We start from the raw sequence: 20,092 nt of genomic DNA, 5'->3' as shown, positions 1-20,092 counted from the left end.
TTTGAAACAATATCAGAATTCTGCTTGATGCTTTCTTATAATACAACCATCTATTAGTATCAAAGCTTGCTGGGAGCTCTGAGGCTTCCCATGGCTCTGGCCCTGTCCCGGAGCAAGAACTTTTGGACCTTACCAGTGGAAGTCTTTGGAAGCGCTCCAAACACCACAGATCGAGGAACCATGAAGTGGGGCAGCCGAGCCCGGCAGTAATCGATGATCTCTCGAGCGCTGGTCGCACCACCACTCCTCTTGAGCGTCACGAACGCGCAGGGCGTCTCCCCCCAGAAATCGTCGGGCCGAGCGACCACGGCCGCCTCGAGAACTTCCGGATGGCCGTAGAGAATGGACTCCACCTCGATGCTACTGATGTTCTCGCCACCCGAGATGATGATATCCTTGGATCGGTCGCGCAGCTGGATGTAACCATCCGGATGGATCACTCCCAAGTCACCGGTATGGAACCATCCTCCCTGGAACGCCGCCCTCGTCGCTTCATCGTCTCTGTGGTAGCCTTTCATCACAGTGCTTCCGCGGACCATCACTTCTCCCAGTGTCCGGCCATCTCGGGCAACCGACTCCATGGTTGCCGGATCCTTGACGTCGGCCTGGTGGAGCCCGAGGTGGACGACGCCTTGCCGGCTCTTGAGCTTGGCTCGCTCCTCGAGAGGAAAAGAGTTCCAGTGAGGCCGCCACGCGCAGAATAGCGCCGGCCCGTAAGTCTCCGTGAGGCCGTAAGAGTGTGTTACGACGAAGCCGAGCTCCTCCATGCTCGAGAGAATCGCCGGTGGCGGAGGAGCGCCCCCGACTCTCACCGCCACCTTGTGTGGAAGATCTCTCCTCTCGCTGGGGATGGAGCTGGCGATCATGTTGAGGACCGTGGGAGCTCCAGAGAGGTGAGTGACGGAGCTCTCGGCTATGGCGTCAAAGGTGGCCTTGGCAGTGACGTTGCGTAGACAAATGTTGGTTCCACCTTGGGCCGCGATCGCCCACGTAAAACACCAGCCATTGCAGTGGAACATTGGGAGCGTCCAGAGGTAGACTGGAAAAGGTCCCATCTCCCACAGGAGAATGCTGGCTATGGAGTTGAGATACGCTCCACGGTGAGTGTAGAGAACACCCTTGGGCCTGGAGGTGGTACCGGACGTGTAGTTCAAGGCGATGGATTGTTCTTCATCATCGGGAAAGACGAGAGGAAAATCCGGGCTGGAATTCTCGAGCAACTCCTCGTACTCTAGAATTCCACCATAGCTGTGAGCTGCTTGAGAAGTATAGGACTTATCTTTGATAAGGATGAGCTCGGGGAGAGGCTTGGACGATTCGGCCAGGAGCTGGAGAGCTTGCGTGACGAGAGGGAAGAACTCCGAGTCCACGAAGACCGCGCGGCTCTGGGCGTGATCCAGCAGCAGCGCGATTGTGCGCGCGTCCAGCCGGAAGTTGATCGTGTTGAGGATCGCCCCGACCATGGGAACGCCGAAGTGCATCTCATAGATCGCGGCGACGTTGGGCGCCACGACGGAGACCTGGAAGAACGCAAGAACAAGAAATGACAACCAAGAACACGATATTTCGATGGATCGATCGGCCAATTTCGATCGAGAGCACTGGAATCTCGCATACCACAGCGCCAGGATTGACGCCGAGCCGGAGTGAGATTGCGGATGCGAGACGGCGGCATCGATCCAGAGTTTGCGACCAAGTGAAGGATGAGGCGCCGTGAATCAGCGATGTTTTGTCCCCAAACACTGCCGCGGATCTATAGAGGAAGCTGAGCGGTGACAATGGCGCGTGATTTGCCGCCATCGCTCTCTCCTCCATCTCCTCTCCTCCAATCATATACTTGTTTTTAAACCAAAACCACATATGGTTGTCAATCACAAACATAAAATTGATAAATATCCCTTTACCTTTTTTATGTTTTTTGAGTTTCTATTTCTATCATTAAGAGTCTCCTCTTTTTCATCATAGTCATCATCATTAATGTCATATTTCTCAATATCCCACTCCTTTGCCATCTATTCTAATATATATCAATGAAATGAGTAAGGAGTATAACTTTAGGGCAATACTACCTAAAACATAGAGAAAGAATAATTTTATGATAGAAAGTTAAAGATTGCTTAAGAGTGCAATATTGAGAGTCTTTGCGAGTTAGAGACTAAGTTGAGCATAATTAATAGTAAGCATCTACAATCAATTGAATTGATAGATAAAGCATATAAATTAGTTTTTAGAAGTGGGAAACTTGACTTAGCGAGGAGTATAAAAAAGAACCTAAGTTTGCTTAAGTTTGTTTACAATAGTGCTTAATAATTAATTATTAGCATTGCCATTCATATAGTTATAAATCAAGGCTTATTGTGAGTTTGAGTTTGTGATTTTCTCAAGATTATTCAAATAATCTTGAGCAGGCAAGCTCAAAAACAAGATAAAAGGTTAACTAATGAATATCATTATCATCAAAAGTATAAAATTGCTGATAAAATTTTCTTTAAGCTAAGTAATGTAAAATGGTCTCTAAAAGGAGGTAATAGTGTTAAGTTGTCTCTACAATATTATGGACTTTGGACAATTTAACAATATGTGGGGGATCTTACTTACACTTTGGATTTATTAGTTAGTTTGAAAATTCATCAAACATTCATATCACCAAGTTTAAAACATGTATACACTCTAGTGATGTTATGGATCAATTCATAATCCAAGTCTTAAAGATTAATGTTGAAAAGATTAGTCCAATAAGAATTTTCACTCAAAAGTTAGTAAAGGCATATAACAAAACAATTTAGGAATTTTTGGTTCAATAGAATAGTTATTCATGGATGAGGTCACATGAAATCAAGGATGGACATGAAAAAAGTGTTTCTGAGTTTCCAATATGGCTTTCCGAAGAAGGGGAAAATTAAGTTTTTTAACCGTATTATTATATAATTTGAGTTATTGCTTTATTCTTATTCTTTTATTTCCATAACTGTATTATCATATGAATTTTTTTTTCTTTCATTTTTGTGTGCTACAATGTTGATATTGCTATTTACACATCTTTTCTCTATGGCTGTATTACTTTGAACTCCCTTCATTTAAGTATTACCTTGGACTCTCTTCATCTAAAGTTAGTTTAGCTTTTCAAATACTACTATTAATGGATGAAAGGAGAACAACACGACCAACTGAAAAATTCTAAGAATATTCTATGAGCGTTGGCCTTTGTTTGTTTCACCCACAGCCATGAAATAAGAAACTAGCAAACAACACAACCAAATCGTGTATCACACCAACATTGTTCTCTGTGGCGTGTTGGATCGATTGATTGGCCACTCATCCTACAAGGAATATCATATTTCCAAGTATATTCTCCATGTGTGGTAGTGTTAAAGCCTGTTAAAACATCAACTTCAGTGATATTTTTGAGTAGGACAATACATTTTGGGCTATCACACACCAAGCCAAGTAGAGGATCTGTACAAGTAGTGTATAATAGGATATTATAGAATCTTTCGTTACATATTTTATTTCAACATTTGGTTTCACATTTAACATTCACGGAAATTTGACGTGGTTTATAACATACAGCCACTGGCAAGTTAGATGTCTAAAGATTCAAGGGTTAAAGAATCTAGAGCCCTAAATTTTAGGGTTCTTAGGGATGGCATCGTCCGCCTACGAGAGCGTCAAGGGAGGTAAGCTCTCGCTCAAGCTCGGCGCCAATGCGGCCGACAGGCCGATCGCGAAGAAGAGGAAGAAGAAGAAAGCCAAGGCGCAGGAGGAGGAAGAATCCGGCGCAGGGAAGACACTGGAGGAATCCGGGGGCTATGAGATCGACACAGGGATAGGGCATGCGCCGGATGGGAAGAAGAGTAAGAAATACGAGGAGCTCTTCCCTGTGGAGACGAAGAGATTCGGGTATGAGATCCCGAAATCTTCTGCTGCCGCGGCCGCGGCTGTCGCGGCGTCTGTGAAGGAATCGGCATCGCGAGAGGCGGCTCTGGACGAGCGCGTGAAGAAGAAAGCCGACCGCTATTGCAAGTAAGAAAATACCTTCCTTGTCAGCAGCTTAGCTAGTGTGACATGGCCGTGCCACATCGGAGACTTTGGATCCAGATGGTCACGACTCCTTGTTTAGTTTGCTCCGGGAATTCAAGCAGCCATTTGGCCTTCCATCTTCCCGGGACGGCTGGACCAAGATTTGGATTTTTACTGCTCGACGATCTAATGGGAGGCAGCTTTGCTTTGGTGCCGTGCTGCTGGATTTCTCATGGAAGTCCGTGTTGCTGGGAGCCTCAGCTTTGCCGTGAGAAGATTAGCACAGCACAGGAACGCTACTGTTGTCAGCTTTCGCTACGTCCCTCCACACAACTCCGGATATCGAGCTCTTCCCAGTTTGCTCGATTGTCTTGTGTCTTCTAATGGTGGAAGGGATAAGCAGCAGCAGCAGCAGCAACATGGATATAGAGTCGAGCTTCGTAGAGTAGACCAGGGAAGATTTCGTGTCCCTCATGGCTTCAAGGATGGAGCTGCTGCTCGGCTCCCGCCATTGTTATTTTTCTCCTCCGATGCTTCTTCCAGAAATGATAGGAAGGTGGCGAGTGAGGAAGAGAAAGAAAAGGCGAGGAAGTGGCGCAAGAGGCTTGCGGCATCAGTGGAAGAACTCCAAGTTAGTGACGATCCTTTGCCGGATAAGTTGGAGAAGAAGACCCTTCTGCAAAAGACATGGAATCTGCTTGTGAGGATCGGCTCGGGACTGAGAAACATGGCTTCGATGAGCAGGCAAGGTTTTTTGTTAGTGCTAGTTCCTTGATTTTCTTAATAGTTTGCTTACTCCAGAGAGGACTGGGCAAAGTGGCTCAAGAAAGCAAAGACGACTGTGTGGCTGGAGTTGCAACATTATTGGGTTGGAAGTAAGTTGCTATGGGCGGAGATCCGGATTTCCACCAGGCTTCTCGTCCAGCTCTCGGGTGGTAAGAAGCTAAGCCGAAGAGAACAGCTCCAACTAAGGCGGACAGCAGGAGACATTGCTCGTTTAGTCCCGTTCATAATCATCGTCATCGTGCCCTTCATGGAGTTCTTACTGCCAGTTCTTCTCAAGGTCTTCCCCAACATGCTACCATCGACATTCCAGGACAAGTTGAAGCAGGAGGTCCGTTTTATATCTTTTGCGCCAACGTACAATCAGTCTAGTTCTGTTTTTTCAGGCGGAGTTGACAAAACGATTGGAAACACGGCTTCGCCACGCGAAAGGCTTAAAGAATGCGTTACTGGAAATGGTGGACGAGCTCAAATCCAAACGGGGAGAAGATATTCAGAAAACCGCCAAAGATCTTGACGACTTTATGACCAAGGTCCTCGCGAATAATATTTTTTGTCATCTGGTTTTATGGAACATGCTTTGTCTCTGGCAGGTCCGCACTGGACAAAGCATAAAAAACGCGGACATACTGGGATTTGCAAAGCTCTTCAATGACGAACTGACTTTGGACAACATCAGCAGGTCTGAGCCGTGATTTTCCTGCACCAAAGGTTTAAACGTTTTCCTTGTAAACGCAGGCCGCGATTGATAAGCATGTGTAAATACATGGGCTTACGACCATTTGGGACGGATGCGTATCTGCGCTACACTCTTCGCAAAAAACTGGCATGGTAAGAGCTAGCAGTAGCTTCAAGCTTACGCAGTGTAGCTCCTTACTTCCAGGATCAAATCCGATGACCGGCTAATCAGAATGGAAGGAATATACTCACTTTCGGAACCCGAGCTTCGAGCTGCTTGCCGGGAACGAGGAATGCTTGTTTCTTTGACACCACAAGAGATGAAAGCACAGGTAAAGTCTCTATTTTTCTTCAGAAAACTGCGTCTTAAGTTTGAAGAGAGCTTTCTGCAGCTAAGCAACTGGCTTGATTTGTCACTAGATCACTCAGTACCATCCTCGCTCCTCATCTTGTCCAGGTAAAAACTTTACCTTTCGTTTCCGGCTGTGTCATTGTTTTTCTTGCAGGGCGTTCGTCCCGGACAAACTAAAACCGGCAGAAGCTGTCCAAGCGACACTGTCATCGCTTCCAGACGAAGTGGTGGACTCGGTCGGTGTCACAGTGCTGCCCAGCGAGGACACGCTTGAGGAGCGCCGGCGCAAACTGGAATTTCTAAAGCAGCAGGAAGAGCTCATCAAGGTATTTTCCCACAAGAACATCTCTGCAAAACCTCTACCACCGCTCGCTTTCCAGCAAGAGCAAACGCCACCAGCAAGAACGCCTGAGAAGCCCAAGTAGCTGATCCGTCAGAGTTTTCAGGCAACTTGATGGCTATTGTTTCAAAACATCCGACTGACTTCTTACACATTTTTGCAGGAAAGTCTTACTTCAAAGCCAAGGAAGTGATTGAGGTGGTTCTCTCTAAAATTCATAAACAACAAAGAGGAAAAACTATCACGAATCTTGATATCTTACATAAACACCTCCAAATGTTACAGCTTGCTGCCACTACCACTCGCTCTCGCGAGTCACGTATTGGAACAAGATGACGGTGCTCGTCAAAATAATGAAAGACGAGTAAGCGAGAAACATGGCGCCGATCTCTATCAACATCGCATGGCGCAAAATGGCCGGAATCGCAATGCTTCCCACGGTTGAAAATCCCGTCAGGAACTTTGCAGCATCAGCCCAGCTATAACAGTCCAGGTAAGCTCTCTAGAGAGGAAGAAAAAAAGAGAAGCTTACTCTCCAGTAGCATCGCCGACAGATAGAAGCGACTCGGACGAAGAGCTTCCGAAGAACAAGCAAGGCATTGGAACCATCACGTACATGAGAGCTGGAGAAGAAGAATCAAAGCAACGAACACCCAAAGTTGATCGAGGTACCTGTGAGCATTGGCCACCAATTGCTGTACAAGGCACAAGCCTGTGAAAGAAAACGAGTTTTAATCCACCAGAGAGAAATCTTCCATCTACTCACCAGGATTTGCATCATAATTCCCACAGAAAACATGAACGCCAGTCCAGCAAGCCTACAGGGGTGCAAGCACGCGAGAAAATAAGCTGAAGTGTCTGCCATTGTGCCCGTGAGAACAACACTCACACTGCTCTCGGCGACGCCGAATCAATCGCCATCGCCAGTGCCACAGCGCGCAAGAATCCGTGCTATAATCTTAGCTACATGACCAGGGATGGAATCTCAAATCGCCAAACCTTCGATCGTCATCGCCATAGCAGGAGCTCTCCAAGTAATAGTGAAAGAAACCCTAGAGAGGAAGGAGAGAGACGGGTTTAGGATCGAACACGCGACGTCCACGTGTACGGTAGGGGTTGGAAGGGATTTGCAATATATTCTTTGCGGAGGGCGAGAGAGAGAGGAGCAAGACGCGCGGACGCCTGGCGCTGGCGTCGATCGATCGATGACGCTCACGGGAGGAGCGGCGATGGAGATCGCAATGCCTGCTGTGAGGAATGCGGCTCAGGTGAACGCTCTAGGCGCTGGAGTGGGAGAAATCTCCTGCTCCACCTCCTCCTTTTGTAGAATGCAGCAGCGCAGGGAGAAATCTCCATCTCTTGCATGGCGTGGGAGGCGAGCTATAGCCTCCGCGATCGATCTAAGGTCCGATTCGGCTGTGAGCAGCAACGGCGTCGCAGCTGCGACGCTGATTCCAACGCCGACCAAGGATCTCAGCAGCGGTGCCAGCGATGATCCGCCTTTCGGGATTCTCTACAGTGAGAATTTTACTATACGCTGTTACGAGGTGGGCACGAACAAGAAGGCGTCCATCCAGACCATCGCAAATCTTCTCCAGGTATGGAAATTCTTTCCTTTCTTCGCTTGTCAAGAGCTTTTTGAGAATTTTAGGAGGTGGCTTGTAACCAAGTGAGAACACTTGGATTTTCCACGGATGGATTCGCGACAACTTTATCGATGCGAAAGCATCATCTCATCTGGGTGACTGTTCGCATGCACATTGAAATGGACGATTATCCAAACTGGTTGGTAAAACTGCGTGCTTTGTTTTTCTTTTCTGTGACAGAGCTTTTGATCTTACAGGGGTGACGCCGTGCAAGCCCAAACATGGTTCCAGGAGAATAGAAATGGGACCCGACGCGATTGGCTGTTAAAGGATGTCAAAACCGGGTTGACACTCGGTCGAGCTACCAGGTTTGTCTTTTCGAAGAATATAGCGAAACGTTTTTTCTTTCTTTTCTTTCTTTTTTTTTGACCTTTTTGTTGTTGTGCAGCACCTGGGTGATGATGAATCAAGAAACAAGGCGATTTGCAAGAATAAATGAAGAGATCAGGGGAGAGTATCACCAATACGCGTTAGATCCTCCAAGGTCGGGATTCAGCTGTTTATGTCGCAAGCGTGACGCCGTTCGTTCTGCATTTTAGATTTTCGTTCCCAGAAGATCATGCCACATACAAGAAGCACCAACTGGCGAAACTGGAAAACGCAGAGCATCATATCACCGGGCTCAAGGTAAATCGTGTCTTGTCGTGGTGCTATCTTAAACGTTGCTGCTTTGAGGCTTTAAACTGTCCATAATGCAGCCGAGACGGGCGGATCTCGACATGAATCAACATGTGAACAACGTGGCGTACATAGGCTGGATGATGGAGGTACTAGAATCACATTTCTCGTGCTCTAGCAGATCTACTAATCCTTACAAAATCCTAGAGCCTCCCGGCTGACATCGCAAACAGCCACGAGCTCCGCGGGATCATCCTGGAATTCAAGCAGGAGTGCAAGCACGACGACTGCGTGGAATCGATGGCAGCTACATTCTCTCCAGCGGACCAATCCGGCGACGAAGAACACCAGTTTTTGCATCTTCTCAGGCTCGATGGCAGCAGCCGAGAGATCAACCGAGGCTGGACTCACTGGGTGAAAGCCAAAGAAAGTTCACAGCAGGGAGCTTGACAGGGAGCTTGACTTCTGTGAAGTTTTGCGAGGGCTTGGAGGTTAAAAGGTAACCTCGTTTCTAAGATTCTATAGTCACATCCTTCCTCGCTCTGTACAGGTACTTGATCGATACGTAAAAAAAAACAAAGGAACCACCAATAAAAAGTCAAACGCTACGAACGATACATACACTTCGTCCAATCAATCAACCATCCTTCACAGTTTTGAGCTAAAGTAAAGATTCTCGTAAACTCTTGACTAGATCAGCCCAGCTGAAAATCCGGGTCGATTGCGTCATGATTTGGATGGGCGCTCCAAAATGTGTGTCGCGGTTGGCTTCATTAATAACATCTCGGCTGGCTGCCAGCGGATCTCTCACCCGTTAACGTATAGATACCCAAGAATATCACCGGAATCTCGAGAACCTGCCCAGCACTTTGTTTATACAATCAAGAAAAAAGGTGGCAAGCTGGTCCTTTCCCTTTCTTTTCAAACGCCCGGTGGTTTCCCGCGCTGCCAAGCGTAGGTGGCGAGATAGTATATCGTATTAATACGGACGCCTTAAAGGAGATCTCTCGCTTCCCTCTGGAGAGAACTCCCGCAGAGTGGCAGCGCAGCTATAGCTACTGTCCATCAAAACGTTGCTTTCATCCCTCTCCGCCAATGTCGCCGTCGAGCTCTCACTCACTCGGTCGCCATCGCGAGCGCGCAGAGATTTTAATGAATGCCTCCGCCATGGCTCACAGTCACAGCAGCACAGAGAAAAGAATCGAAAGGAAAAAGCATGACTTGAGTGAGTGCTGCGAGGGAGAGGCGAGTAGACACTGGGCACAAGTCCTGTGTACTGTACTGTAGCGCAATAGATGAGAGTACACTCGCCTCCACTGGTCAGCAGCAACCAGCTTGAGAGATCACTTCACCCCCTTTTCGCTTTCACGGCTATGAATGCTCTCTCCCCGGATGGATCAAAGTGGCTGCGTGTCCAGATTCCAAAGCAACGAGACGAAAGTGTCGCTGAGAGCGAGTGATCGCCACCGCTGCTGTGGTTACCCCGTTCCAGTCGAAAGAGCTGGTTCTTTGATCGGGTTGATCGATCGATCGATCTCTTCTTTGCTCGCTAGCTTTTCGTCGCAAATGGCGCACCCGAATTGATGGAGAGCTCGCTTGGTTGGTTGCCTGCTGCTATGTGCCAGTTCCAACTTTTCCTTTCTTCTTTTCTCTTGGCCACCACGGACGGACGGACTGCGCCGCTGCTCGCTCTGGCACCATTTAAGAACGCTTCTCCACGAAACTTTTCTCCTTTTCTTCCTCTCTGTTCCCGGTCCAGGGATGGAAGAAAAGAGGTACCTTGCGTGCTTGCTTGCTTGCTAATGCCGCTCTCGCTCAGCTCGCTGCGCACTCGCCTCCTTTTTTCTCGCATCGCATCTGTCCGGTCACGAAAAGCAGAGATCACCTGGCACACACCACAATGTTTGTGAGCAGCGATGCCACAATTAAAAACATCCAAGCACATGCCATGCCACCCACATTTGCCACGAAAAAAGAAACTATTCTCTTGAATGAATGATGCCAACGATCCGAGCCCCCATTCATGGCACACGATGCGATAAACAAAAGAAGGAAAAGGCAAGAACACAAAGAAAAAGAAAAAAAGAGAAAAGAGAAAGAGCTACCTTTGGGGGTGGCTTTTCAATCCTCCTCTCCAAGACCAACTAGTCGAGCCGATGACGATCCCAGATCCTGCCAAACATCCGAAAAGGACTGCTTGATCACCTCGTGGTGCTCGGGCGAATTCAAGCTCAAGTAGCAGAACAAGAGCTCCTCGAGATCGCACCACTGCTGGAGACCCTTCTCCCGGATCATCTCCAGCATCGAGTCCCGGAAGTCCTGGTAGGGATTGTGGGAGTACTTCACCAGCGGGATACTGTCCGCCACCACCCCCTTGATCTCCGACGGCAAGCATGCAGAGAAGCTGTTGTCGTTGTGATTCCTCCTCTTTCTCGCCCAGCCACCGCCGTGGCCGCTGCATGAGCCGGCCAGGTCGAGATCGCAATCGCCCTCTTCGTCCTCTCCATTCTCTCCCCCTGGATCGGAGCAGCAGTCGGAAGAAGAAGTGGAGCACGCCTCCACGATGTCAAATTCCGCGATGTGAGGATTCCTGAGCAAAGGGGGAAGAGCGTCGTGATCTTCCTCCTCGCCGCCCTTGTTGGATGATCGCCGCCCTGGATTATTCCCGTCGAGATCACTGCGGCAGCTAGACATTGAGGAGAAATCCTGGTCCCAGGGAGGCTCCTTCCTGCTCCTGAGATGGTTCTCTATCAGAGACCCTGCTGCTGCGCTAGAGCTACTGCTAATCTCCTTATCTTTGTCCGAGACACCCATCCTCTGGGGCAATGCTGCTCCAGATTTGGGCGCTCTAGTGGTGGCATTCTTCTCGGCGGCGACCGATCCCCTCACCGTGAAATCGTAGCCCCCTCCTCCTCCGCCGCCGCCGCCGCCGCTGCTGTTGCTAGCGCCAGCTCCATCTCTCTTGCCCGCCGCTGTCCCCCGGAGCTTTTGGTACCAGCTCGACTGCTGCTCGCTTCCTCCTCCCATGGCCACTGCCGCTTAACGGGAAGGAAAGAGAGAAAGACGAGAAACCCTTAAAGCGTGTGTGTGCTCTCAATTCAAGAGCGGAAATTCTTTAAGAGAATATGCTAGAAACCTCATTTAAAATGCTAGGGTTTTCCCTCCTCTTTTAGCGCTTTTCGACTGGAATCGAAGCTTTGAGGATTGGAGTTGTTTGAAGCTGCGGCTCCAAGTCCTGCACACGAGGATGGCCATAGTTCTAGAGTCAGTCATCGAGTTGTATGCTTGGCAGTTTCGCGAGCGAAATAGGAATTTGGTCAGCAGGATACAGTCGATGGTAATTGGTCTCGGAGCAATATCGACCAGTAGCGAAGATTATGACAGGTTGTGCTTCCGCTTACGCCGTGAACAAGCTAAGGATTCCCCAGAGTCGTCCATGGTGGAGCAAGAGTTTGAGCAGTAGCTAAAGTTCAACTCTTCTACAAAGCTTCATCCACCGAGTGAGCTCGTGTTTGCCAGCATGGGCTTGCAAGGGCGATGGGACCATTGTCACACTGAGCGGGAGTCCTCTCCATCTTGGCAAGTTCCTCCAGCTCGGGTTGCTCCTCTCCACCACGGCGCTCGGCTAAATGCCTTGAGGGACACGAGTCGTCAGTCAACAAACTGCAAACCGTCGGTCAATTTCCAGTCAACCGTCGTCCGGCAAACTATCCTCCAACGATTGAGCTGCTCCTGGTGGAATCGCCATACAGGCTCGCCGCAGAGTCCACCTCTTGCACTACTGTTTCGGAAGTCAGACTCCCCCAGAAACAAGACTCTGCCACTGACTTCCATACTTATCACACACACCACGCACACCACGTAGCCCCACGCGCGATCTTTGCCCAGCTCTTGCCTCTTGCCCTAGTCTGCGATCCAAGAATTGCTCCCAGCCTACAGTCATTCACCCACTTCTTGAGAAGCGCATCAAAAGCTCTCATGATCCAAGATAGCTGCAAAAGAAAAAAGGGCCGGATTGCCTCGTCAAGCAAATAAGCTACAAGATCCCACCGTGAAGATGCTGCAACCAACCCTCTCCCACGCGACGTCATGACCCGCCAAAATTCGCCAGCTCTTGCGCCACTTGCCTCGGCCAACTCTCACCCAGGCAGGAGAAACAAAGCAAGGTGATGATTGCTGTGGCAATCTTCTCTTCTGGACATAGAACCGTGCACCCCATGCTCATTTTACATGGACAGAGCCATATGACGATTTAAACGTATTTCAAACCGATTGACCATTTTTCAAAGAACGTGTTTGGCTAAACCTAGAAACTCAACGTATTTCTATTTCAAACCGATTGACCATTTTTCAAAGCACGTGTCTAGATGCATCGCTTCATAACGTATTTCTGATGCTGTCTCAGTCTCGGCCTTGTTTCTTCGCGAAAGACCCAAAAACATGGTTGACTTCGGTGTGATTTAACCCTATCCAGAGTTTCTCATGCAACACAATGCAAAAATGGTGCTGCTATTGCTATTGCTCCTTTTCCCTGTGATTCTCATGAGCATGAGGTATGAGCTTCCACCTGATTGGTATTATCGACAATTGGCAGGCATCAATTATTCGGTTTTTATGAACACCACAGAAGGCCTTGAGGCCAGGGACAAAGATATTGTCAGTGACAATGGGAATTTCTCACTTGTATCGTTTATACTTTGGAAACTATTTTGCCCTTGGCGTAGTGTTGGAAAATGCAGCTTCCCTAGTGTTACAAAACTCTGATGGCGATGTTTCGATTTTCCCTCATAATTTCTCCTCCCAGCCCAGATTTTCACAACAGGGATGGGCCTAATTAGGAATGACTATGAGACTCAAGCTATTGTCCAAGACGAGGGACTGTTTTGGATTTCTTCTACTAAACTTCTACAAGAAGGACACTTCCAACACCAAGCAAATCAAGCATGGTGATTTACTTCTACATGTAAGCTCTACCTCAACTTTTCTTCTGTACACTGGCAGTAATTTGACCCTCTCCAATCATTATCATTAAAATGAATCAAGTACTCAATTTCCAACCCAAGATGCATCAGGAGGGGCAACAGGCAGGTCGGTGAAGTCCAGGGCAGGGACAGAAGGCTTGGTGGCAGAAGACCTGGAGAAGCTCAGCCAACTAACGCCTCATGAGATCATCAAAACAGTTTACTATAATCCATTGGTCTCATACCACAAGACCTTGTAAACAATTAATGAATGAATGAATGAATGAATTTGATTCAAATGGGAGCATCACATCTTCCAAGTATGAAGAAATCAATGGAGGAAAAATATTCAGCTAACGGACTATACAAACTAGATCAAATCATGGCCAGGAAATCCTGCATGTAAGGATTGTTCTCCATATGAGATCTGCAATACCCACAATGGAAGCTGAAGCTGCTTGAAGGGTGATAACTTTGTCTATCTAATTTTGATTTAAGTTCTTGCTCCAATTTTGAGGTCTCCCAACACTACATTGTGATGAAACACAAGCTTCCTGGTATTGGATATTATAGAACTGAATTCATGAAACCCAACCAAAGGAATTCCTCTCTAGACAACTGCACTAAAGCCTGCTTTTCTATGAATTGTAGCAGCTGTATGTCACTTATTTTCAATGGCGATACCAAGGACTGCTTCTTCACTGCCTATGATATATATGGGAGTTTCTACAGAGATGACACTTATCATCAAAACTCTGAAGCCTCACCATCCACTGACACTTTACATTATAACTCTTACCATGAGTTGCATTTTGATAGTCCTCTGCTTTCTAGCGGTATGTGCTCTTTCGTTTCATGAGTGCAAGCTCAAGTTCAATCCGGCAAAGGAGATTGAAGCATTGCTGGCTAGTATGCAAGGCCGTTTGCCCCAGAGATTCTCATATACCGCATTGGATACTGCAACAAAAGGATATAGCACAAAGCTGGGATCTGTTACAAATAGGGGTTTTGAGCGATGGTAGAGTTGTGGCAGTCAAGAAGCTCGACTACAGTGGAACTCAAGGGGCAAAATAATTTGTGACCGAGATTGCTGGAACTGGAGGCATAAACATTGTCAAACTTTGTGGCTTTTGCATCGAAGGAGCAACACAGTGGCTGCTGGTGTACGAATTTATGCCCAATGGATCACTCGACAAATGGCTTTTCGAGCAAACTTCAGAGAATGTATGGCTCAGTTGGCAGAAGAGGATCGACATTGCCCTTGGTACAACTCAAGGACTTGCGTATCTTCATGAGGAATGCAGGGAGCCCATACTGCACTTGGACAGCCCAAAACATTCTGCTGGACACAGAGTTTGTCGCAAAGGTGGCGGACTTCGGGATGGCCAAGCTGCTTGAGAATTGCAATGAGACGCAGGTCATGACGATAATAGGTGGCACTCCAGGCTACATGGCTCCCGAATGGCTCACACATTTCATGGCTACAAAGAGATGCGACGTTTACAGCTATGAAAAGGTGCTTTTGGAACTAATTGAGGGTCGCAGGAACATTGATCTCTCAAAGGCTGTGAACTCTGGGGACAACACTCAGCCGGAGGAGAGCCGGTTTTTTCCAACTTGGGTGGTGAACTAGGTGGAGAAGGGAAACTTTCTCGATGTGATTGATGAGAGGGTGAGAGCAAGTGCCAGTGAAAACTATCACCAGGCCAAGAAAATGGTTCATCTTGTACTGGTGCATTCAAGACAATGTTGATGCTTAGTGGAAGTGTTGCAAGGGCATTTGGATTTGGGTTCTGCTCCTTTGATAGCAAAAGTGGCATTTCGTTATATATTTGAAATTATATAAACATATTATGTAATACAAAAGTTGTGGTGATGAGACTGAAAGTCATTCTAACTATATAAATGCAGCCACATATTTAAAGCACAAAATTACCTCCAAAACAAGTGCTTGGTCACATGGTGAATTCAAGCTTAAGGAGCTTTTCAAGATTGCACCAATTGTGGAGACCCTTCTCCCAAACACTGGACCCATGAAATAAAAAGTGGTCCAGCCTCTGGGATAAATGGTGCAAGTTTGTTAGCTAAAAAGTAATGAATTATCTTGTATTTATTTAATGTATTAAATATATAGTAAAGGTAGTGGGTAGGTCGGGCATGACTGACTAACATGAGGTATAGTTTAGCTCCCACTTGCATGCTTGTTTTTGTTTTGCATCCGACTTAAGTTTAAGCCTAAGTTCCATACTATATTAGTTGGTGGAGCACCCATATCCTCATGTTAGGCCACCGGTATGTTGAAATAGCATTAAACTTTATTTGGCTCCGTTTTACATGTTGGTCATGACATTAGGATACTAGATACTCTAGGATTGTTTTAAATCGCTTCATGCTCCTGTCCTTTCACTCTTTGAGTTGCATGCTCAAGAGTTACTATGTGTTCCAATATCTTTGCTCCTTGGCTTTATACTTAGGAGTTTGGCACAATTCTTTCATTTAGTGGCTTAAGGCTCTGAAACTTGGGTTTCACACCATTGTCCTTTAGACACATGGCATGTGACATGTGGTATATACAGAGTTTAAGTTCCACTCCATGATAGTAAATCACCATAGGATAAAAGGTAAAAACCACATATACTACAATAAGGCATCACTAAACCGTCAAAATGATCACCTACTCATCCTTGTTTCCATCTTGCTAGCAGCAGCGAAAGCTAAAGCCTAGCAATGGCAATGGTGGATTTTAAAAAAATATAGCTTTGGCCTCTCTAGCTTTGCTATGATCTTGCTGGTGGTCGTGAATTTGGAGGCTTCATCCTTATGGTGCTAAAGTTAGCCTCATGGCACCAGTAAGTTAGGCTCAGCCCCAACAAAAAGTATATGGAGTTGTCAGCTAAGGGATATGCCAAATCATCTCTCAAAGAAAAAAAAAAAAGTTTTCCATTTGCCTTGTAGGTAGGGACAAGGTTGACCACCCACTTTGAGTTCTCCAAAGGGTAAATAAAGTTACATGTTAAGTTTTCTGGCGTCGATCTCATGGATCAACACAGCAAAAAGACTCTCGATGGCAAGGATCCATTTTTCACAAGAGCGGGAGTGGAACTCCTAACAAAGTGCTCAAAGAACGAGCATGTAGCAAATAATAAGTGAGTCTCGAAAAAAGCGACACAAGAGGACTAACACATGATATGTGAAAGAGTTCAAGAAAGAGTCCAGGATGGGGTCTGAGATGAACTTGAGATGGAGTCTGAGATGGACCCGAGATGGACCTGAGATGGAGTTCGAAATGGACCCGAGATGGAGTCTGAGATGGACCTAAAATGGAGTTTGAAATGGAGTCCGAGATGGACCCGAGATGGACTCGAGATGGAGTCTGAGATGGAATCGAGACCGAGACCAAGACCAAGACTGAGACTGAGTTCAAGTCCGAATCCGAGACCAAGACCGAGTCTGAGACTAAATCCAAGTCCGAGTTCGAGTTTGAATACTAATACAAGCTGTTGGGTGAAAGCCCAAAGTGATCATCCCCGGGGGCGGGGGCTGTAGGGGATTCCAAAAGTATAGTAGGGAGAGTGTGGGGGTTGGATCTCAGTGGGGTCAGTTTGGCCAAGAAAGGCTAGTTTGGCCCAGAAAGGCTGTACCCAGATGCTGGGTGATGAAATAACCACTAGGAAGTCCAAGGCTAAAGTGAATACGAATCAATAAGTGGGGTAGCTTGGTGAAGTGTTCAAGAGCTAGCTTTAGTTCCCCCAGGAGATCGAATGGTCAATGCTCCCAATCCAAGAGTGGGCGGCACTACTTACTTGGATACCTGGCATGGCTCAATGGAACCTAGCTTTAATCCCATGGCTAGAGCACCCAAAGGTAGAAGGCGGGGAGAGTACCCATGAGGCTCGCATAAGGCCACGGTATTCTAAAATGTTGTCCCAAAGTCCTAGATTATGGAAAGGAAAAGGATTGGTCCTTTGGCATAGTGACCAAGGATATAGTCATGTGGTGAGGAAGTCCTAGAGGACAGTGGGACTTAGTGTTCGGGCTTGTGGGCATTGTCCCAGTAGCAATGTTGGTGAACATGGCCATGGACAGAAAAGGAACTTGGGGGGGACTGTAACAGGGATATTGGGGAGGGTTGTACCCCATGTCTATGGGCATCCTAAAGATGCTAAGGAGTGGATTTGGGATGATCACTTATGGACAGATGGCCCAATCTGTGAGAGACAGGACTGTGATACAAGTTGTAAGCGACTAATTTTTCCATTTTACTTTAGTCACTTAACCACACCCCCGACCACTTGGAGGAGTCTCATTCACAACCTCCATAAGTCTTAGTTAGGACTTGGGGCTTGCTAGCCCCGAGAATGGCATCCATGCCACTCAACCTTTGCACTTGGTCCAAGTGCTCCACATGTCCGATCCCATGACCGACACCCCAAGGTACCACCGACATATCGGCCCGTTATGCTAAAGCCATGCCCATTCACCTTGGTCACACCGGTGGACTAATGCCATCTGCATCACAATCCCATCTCTCAAAAGTTAGACCATCTGTCCATGAGTGATCATCCCAGATCTACTCCTTAGCATCCTTATGTTGCCCGCAGACATGGGGAATAACCTTCCCCGACAACTCTTTTCCAGTCCCCACCAAGTCCCTTTCTGTCCATGGCCGTGTTCGCCAACACTACCACTGGGGCAAGGCCCATAGGCCTGACCACAAAGTCCCATGGTCCTCTGGGACTTCCTCACCATGTGACTGTGTCCATGGTCACCACACTAAAGGGCTACTCCTCTTCCTTTCCACAATCTAGGACTTTGGGACACCATTTCGGAACACCGTGGCCCTACGCGGGCCTCATGGGTACTCTCCTTGCCTTCCGCCTTTGGGTGCTCTAGCCATGGGCTTAGAGCGAGGTTCCGTTAAGCCATGCCTGGTACCCAAGTAGGTAGTGCCACCCATACTTGGACTGGGAGCATCGACCATTCGATCTCCCAGGGGAACTAGAGTCGGCTCTTGAACACTTCACTAAGCTACCCCGCTTGTTAGTCGGTATTCACTCTAGTCTTGGACTTCCCAGTGGTCAGTTCATCACTCAACACTGGGTATGGCCTTCCTGGGCCAAACTAGCCTTTCTTGGACCAAACTGGCCTTTCCTGGCCAAACTGGATCCATTGGGCTCTAACCCCCACACTCTCCCTACTATACTTTTGGAACCCCCCGCAGCCCCCCCCCCTGGGGGATGATCGCTTTGGGCTTTCACCCAACTGCCCGTATTCGGACTCGGACTCGGACTCGTGCTCGAATTCGGACTTGGACTCGGACTCGGTCTCGGTCTTGGTCTCGGTCTCGGTCTCGGTCCCAGCTCCACCTCGGACTCCATCTTGGGTCCATCTCGGGTTTGTCTCGAACTCCATCTCGGACTCCATCTCGGGTCCACCTCGGACTCCATCTCGGACTCCATCTCAGGGTCCTTCTCGGACCCCAACTCGGGTCCATCTCGGACACTTTCACGTGTCATGTGTTGGTCCTTTTGGGTCCCTTTTTGGAGCCTCACTTATTGCTTGCTTCGTGCTCGTTCCTCGAGCACTTCGTTTGGAGTTCCACTCCCACTCTCGACCTTTTCATGTCAGAGCTTTTAGTCCAAACGTGTTACGCTCGTTTGGCTTTCGCTTTCGCCACTACCACATGGCACCCTTTCGGCTCCACTTTGGGGCCTAGGGATTTTGTGTCTCACAACTCCACCACCCATAGACGAAGTTCAATGTCCTCATTGAACGATAAACTATTTTATAAAGTAATGCTAACTTGTATTACTATTTCCATCTTTGGCCCCTCGCCAATATTCGTCAATGGTCTAATATTGAAGGCTCACCATGCCCTCTCCATCCTGTAAGGAGAATAGTTTCTCCAACTTAGAGACTGATTGGACCACTTGTGGTGGTTCTCTCCTTTTATTGGTTTAGTTCTCACTAAACTTGTTAGAGACACCTTCTCTAACTCAATCCCATTACTCATTCTCAAGTAGTCTCACTTTCCATTGATATAACCCTTGCACTTTGGAACTTTTAATTCTGACTTCTCGAAGTCAATTTCCTGAGTGTCTCTGACACCTTGCATTGCACATATTGTGCAACTCCACTTCCCCATCCTAGGAAGTTCTCTACTCGAGGGCAACATCGTCCTCTCTTTGATTTTGTGCCACCTTTGGCACTAAGTTCCGGTTATCATAATTTGTGCTAAGGTTGTCCACGTCCCTATCATTTGGCTACCTTACCGCTCCCACCCTTGGAGCTTCCACTTTTGCCACATTGGAGCAATTAGGAATCCATCCTTGGGAACATATTGCCTTTCCCACAATCCGTTAGCACCCAACACTTTAGTGTTCTTGGCCTAACTTTGCCATTTGGATTCTTTCCCATAATTCCCATAGCTCTTTACGTAGCCACTAATCTTTTGCTTCTATCCTTGATTGTTGCACCCAGCAATATAGGATCGCTACCTTCATTTTTGAGGTATCCTTTCAGTTCCATAGCAAAGACTCTCCTTTGCCATGTCCGGAGGGTGTTCACCCCTAGTATGTCTCTTTAGCATCTTCTACTATGGGGTCTATCCACAGCCGAACTTTGTGACCCTCCCATGGGTCTCTTATAGAGATTATTTTCCTCGGACTCACTATGTCATTGCATTGACATATCT

The 20,092-nt window shown here is 47.5% G+C and overlaps 6 protein-coding genes and 1 long non-coding RNA gene across 10 annotated transcripts; 4 read left to right on the top strand and 3 right to left on the bottom strand.

Moving 5' to 3' along the window:
- Positions 1 to 12: 12 nt before the first annotated feature.
- On the bottom strand, positions 13 to 1,829 carry LOC9631138 (probable acyl-activating enzyme 1, peroxisomal). The gene is made up of 2 exons (XM_002967752.2): positions 1,618 to 1,829; positions 13 to 1,520 (listed from the first exon to the last, which is right to left on the bottom strand). Exons 1-2 carry the CDS (start codon positions 1,813 to 1,815, stop codon positions 60 to 62), a joined length of 1,659 nt encoding a protein of 552 aa, XP_002967798.2. The 5' UTR covers positions 1,816 to 1,829; the 3' UTR covers positions 13 to 59.
- Positions 1,830 to 3,612: 1,783 nt separating this feature from the next.
- On the top strand, positions 3,613 to 4,160 carry LOC112345550. Its single transcript, XM_024672557.1, has one exon. The coding sequence runs from the start codon at positions 3,644 to 3,646 to the stop codon at positions 4,025 to 4,027; it is 384 nt and encodes a 127-aa protein (XP_024528325.1). The 5' UTR covers positions 3,613 to 3,643; the 3' UTR covers positions 4,028 to 4,160.
- Positions 4,161 to 4,226: 66 nt separating this feature from the next.
- Positions 4,227 to 6,471, top strand: LOC9633384 (mitochondrial proton/calcium exchanger protein). The gene is made up of 9 exons (XM_002968004.2): positions 4,227 to 4,764; positions 4,822 to 5,134; positions 5,190 to 5,336; positions 5,397 to 5,485; positions 5,542 to 5,634; positions 5,687 to 5,813; positions 5,874 to 5,938; positions 5,988 to 6,159; positions 6,337 to 6,471. The coding sequence occupies exons 1-9, from the start codon at positions 4,253 to 4,255 to the stop codon at positions 6,364 to 6,366; spliced, it is 1,548 nt and encodes a 515-aa protein (XP_002968050.2). The 5' UTR covers positions 4,227 to 4,252; the 3' UTR covers positions 6,367 to 6,471.
- LOC9631137 (vacuolar protein sorting-associated protein 55 homolog) lies at positions 6,410 to 7,234 on the bottom strand. Of its 4 annotated transcripts, XM_024672555.1 has the most exons (6): positions 7,173 to 7,212; positions 7,063 to 7,124; positions 6,940 to 6,991; positions 6,846 to 6,885; positions 6,706 to 6,796; positions 6,410 to 6,652 (listed from the first exon to the last, which is right to left on the bottom strand). In XM_024672555.1, the coding sequence occupies exons 2-6, from the start codon at positions 7,092 to 7,094 to the stop codon at positions 6,469 to 6,471; spliced, it is 399 nt and encodes a 132-aa protein (XP_024528323.1). In that variant the 5' UTR covers positions 7,095 to 7,124; positions 7,173 to 7,212; the 3' UTR covers positions 6,410 to 6,468. The 4 variants fall into 4 exon arrangements, with proteins under 4 accessions (XP_024528323.1, XP_024528321.1, XP_024528322.1 ...); XM_024672553.1 differs by having other exon boundaries at positions 6,940 to 7,063; positions 7,173 to 7,234; XM_024672554.1 differs by having other exon boundaries at positions 6,940 to 7,124; positions 7,173 to 7,208.
- LOC112345551 lies at positions 6,555 to 6,934 on the top strand. Its single transcript, XR_002992085.1, has 2 exons — positions 6,555 to 6,666; positions 6,728 to 6,934. It is a non-coding gene; the product is annotated as an uncharacterized LOC112345551 (long non-coding RNA).
- On the top strand, positions 7,151 to 9,255 carry LOC9633383 (oleoyl-acyl carrier protein thioesterase 1, chloroplastic). Its single transcript, XM_002968003.2, has 8 exons — positions 7,151 to 7,771; positions 7,825 to 7,958; positions 8,017 to 8,127; positions 8,208 to 8,303; positions 8,359 to 8,446; positions 8,518 to 8,586; positions 8,645 to 8,936; positions 8,988 to 9,255. The coding sequence occupies exons 1-7, from the start codon at positions 7,151 to 7,153 to the stop codon at positions 8,885 to 8,887; spliced, it is 1,362 nt and encodes a 453-aa protein (XP_002968049.2). The 3' UTR covers positions 8,888 to 8,936; positions 8,988 to 9,255.
- A 141-nt stretch (positions 9,256 to 9,396) lies between these two features.
- Positions 9,397 to 11,522, bottom strand: LOC112345548. Its single transcript, XM_024672552.1, has 2 exons — positions 10,543 to 11,522; positions 9,397 to 10,322 (listed from the first exon to the last, which is right to left on the bottom strand). The coding sequence occupies exon 1, from the start codon at positions 11,462 to 11,464 to the stop codon at positions 10,559 to 10,561; it is 906 nt and encodes a 301-aa protein (XP_024528320.1). The 5' UTR covers positions 11,465 to 11,522; the 3' UTR covers positions 9,397 to 10,322; positions 10,543 to 10,558.
- Between the last annotated feature and the right edge of the window lie 8,570 nt (positions 11,523 to 20,092).

This window comes from Selaginella moellendorffii, unplaced genomic scaffold (genome assembly GCF_000143415.4).
Source record: "Selaginella moellendorffii unplaced genomic scaffold, v1.0 SELMOscaffold_9, whole genome shotgun sequence".
Lineage (NCBI taxonomy): Eukaryota > Viridiplantae > Streptophyta > Lycopodiopsida > Selaginellales > Selaginellaceae > Selaginella > Selaginella moellendorffii.
The sequence above is the reverse complement of the archived record's forward strand: the minus strand, read 5'-3'. Positions and strand labels throughout refer to the sequence as shown.

Excerpts from the sequence above, each read along its gene's own strand:
- LOC9631138 (XM_002967752.2), bottom strand. The coding sequence starts at position 1,815 with ATGGAGGAGAGAGCGATGGCGGCAAATCACGCGCCATTGTCACCGCTC. Across the intron at positions 1,521-1,617 it reads GCGTCAATCCTGGCGCTGTG|GTCTCCGTCGTGGCGCCCAA; the intron begins GTATGCGAGATT and ends GCGTTCTTCCAG.
- LOC112345550 (XM_024672557.1), top strand. The coding sequence starts at position 3,644 with ATGGCATCGTCCGCCTACGAGAGCGTCAAGGGAGGTAAGCTCTCGCTC.
- LOC9633384 (XM_002968004.2), top strand. The coding sequence starts at position 4,253 with ATGGAAGTCCGTGTTGCTGGGAGCCTCAGCTTTGCCGTGAGAAGATTA. Across the intron at positions 4,765-4,821 it reads AACATGGCTTCGATGAGCAG|AGAGGACTGGGCAAAGTGGC; the intron begins GCAAGGTTTTTT and ends TGCTTACTCCAG. Across the intron at positions 5,135-5,189 it reads AGGACAAGTTGAAGCAGGAG|GCGGAGTTGACAAAACGATT; the intron begins GTCCGTTTTATA and ends CTGTTTTTTCAG.
- LOC9631137 (XM_024672553.1), bottom strand. The coding sequence starts at position 7,038 with ATGGCAGACACTTCAGCTTATTTTCTCGCGTGCTTGCACCCCTGTAGG. Across the intron at positions 6,886-6,939 it reads GAATTATGATGCAAATCCTG|GCTTGTGCCTTGTACAGCAA; the intron begins GTGAGTAGATGG and ends TTTCTTTCACAG. Across the intron at positions 6,797-6,845 it reads TTGGTGGCCAATGCTCACAG|CTCTCATGTACGTGATGGTT; the intron begins GTACCTCGATCA and ends CTTCTTCTCCAG.
- LOC9633383 (XM_002968003.2), top strand. The coding sequence starts at position 7,151 with ATGGAATCTCAAATCGCCAAACCTTCGATCGTCATCGCCATAGCAGGA. Across the intron at positions 7,959-8,016 it reads ATGGACGATTATCCAAACTG|GGGTGACGCCGTGCAAGCCC; the intron begins GTTGGTAAAACT and ends TTGATCTTACAG. Across the intron at positions 8,304-8,358 it reads TACGCGTTAGATCCTCCAAG|ATTTTCGTTCCCAGAAGATC; the intron begins GTCGGGATTCAG and ends TCTGCATTTTAG.
- LOC112345548 (XM_024672552.1), bottom strand. The coding sequence starts at position 11,464 with ATGGGAGGAGGAAGCGAGCAGCAGTCGAGCTGGTACCAAAAGCTCCGG.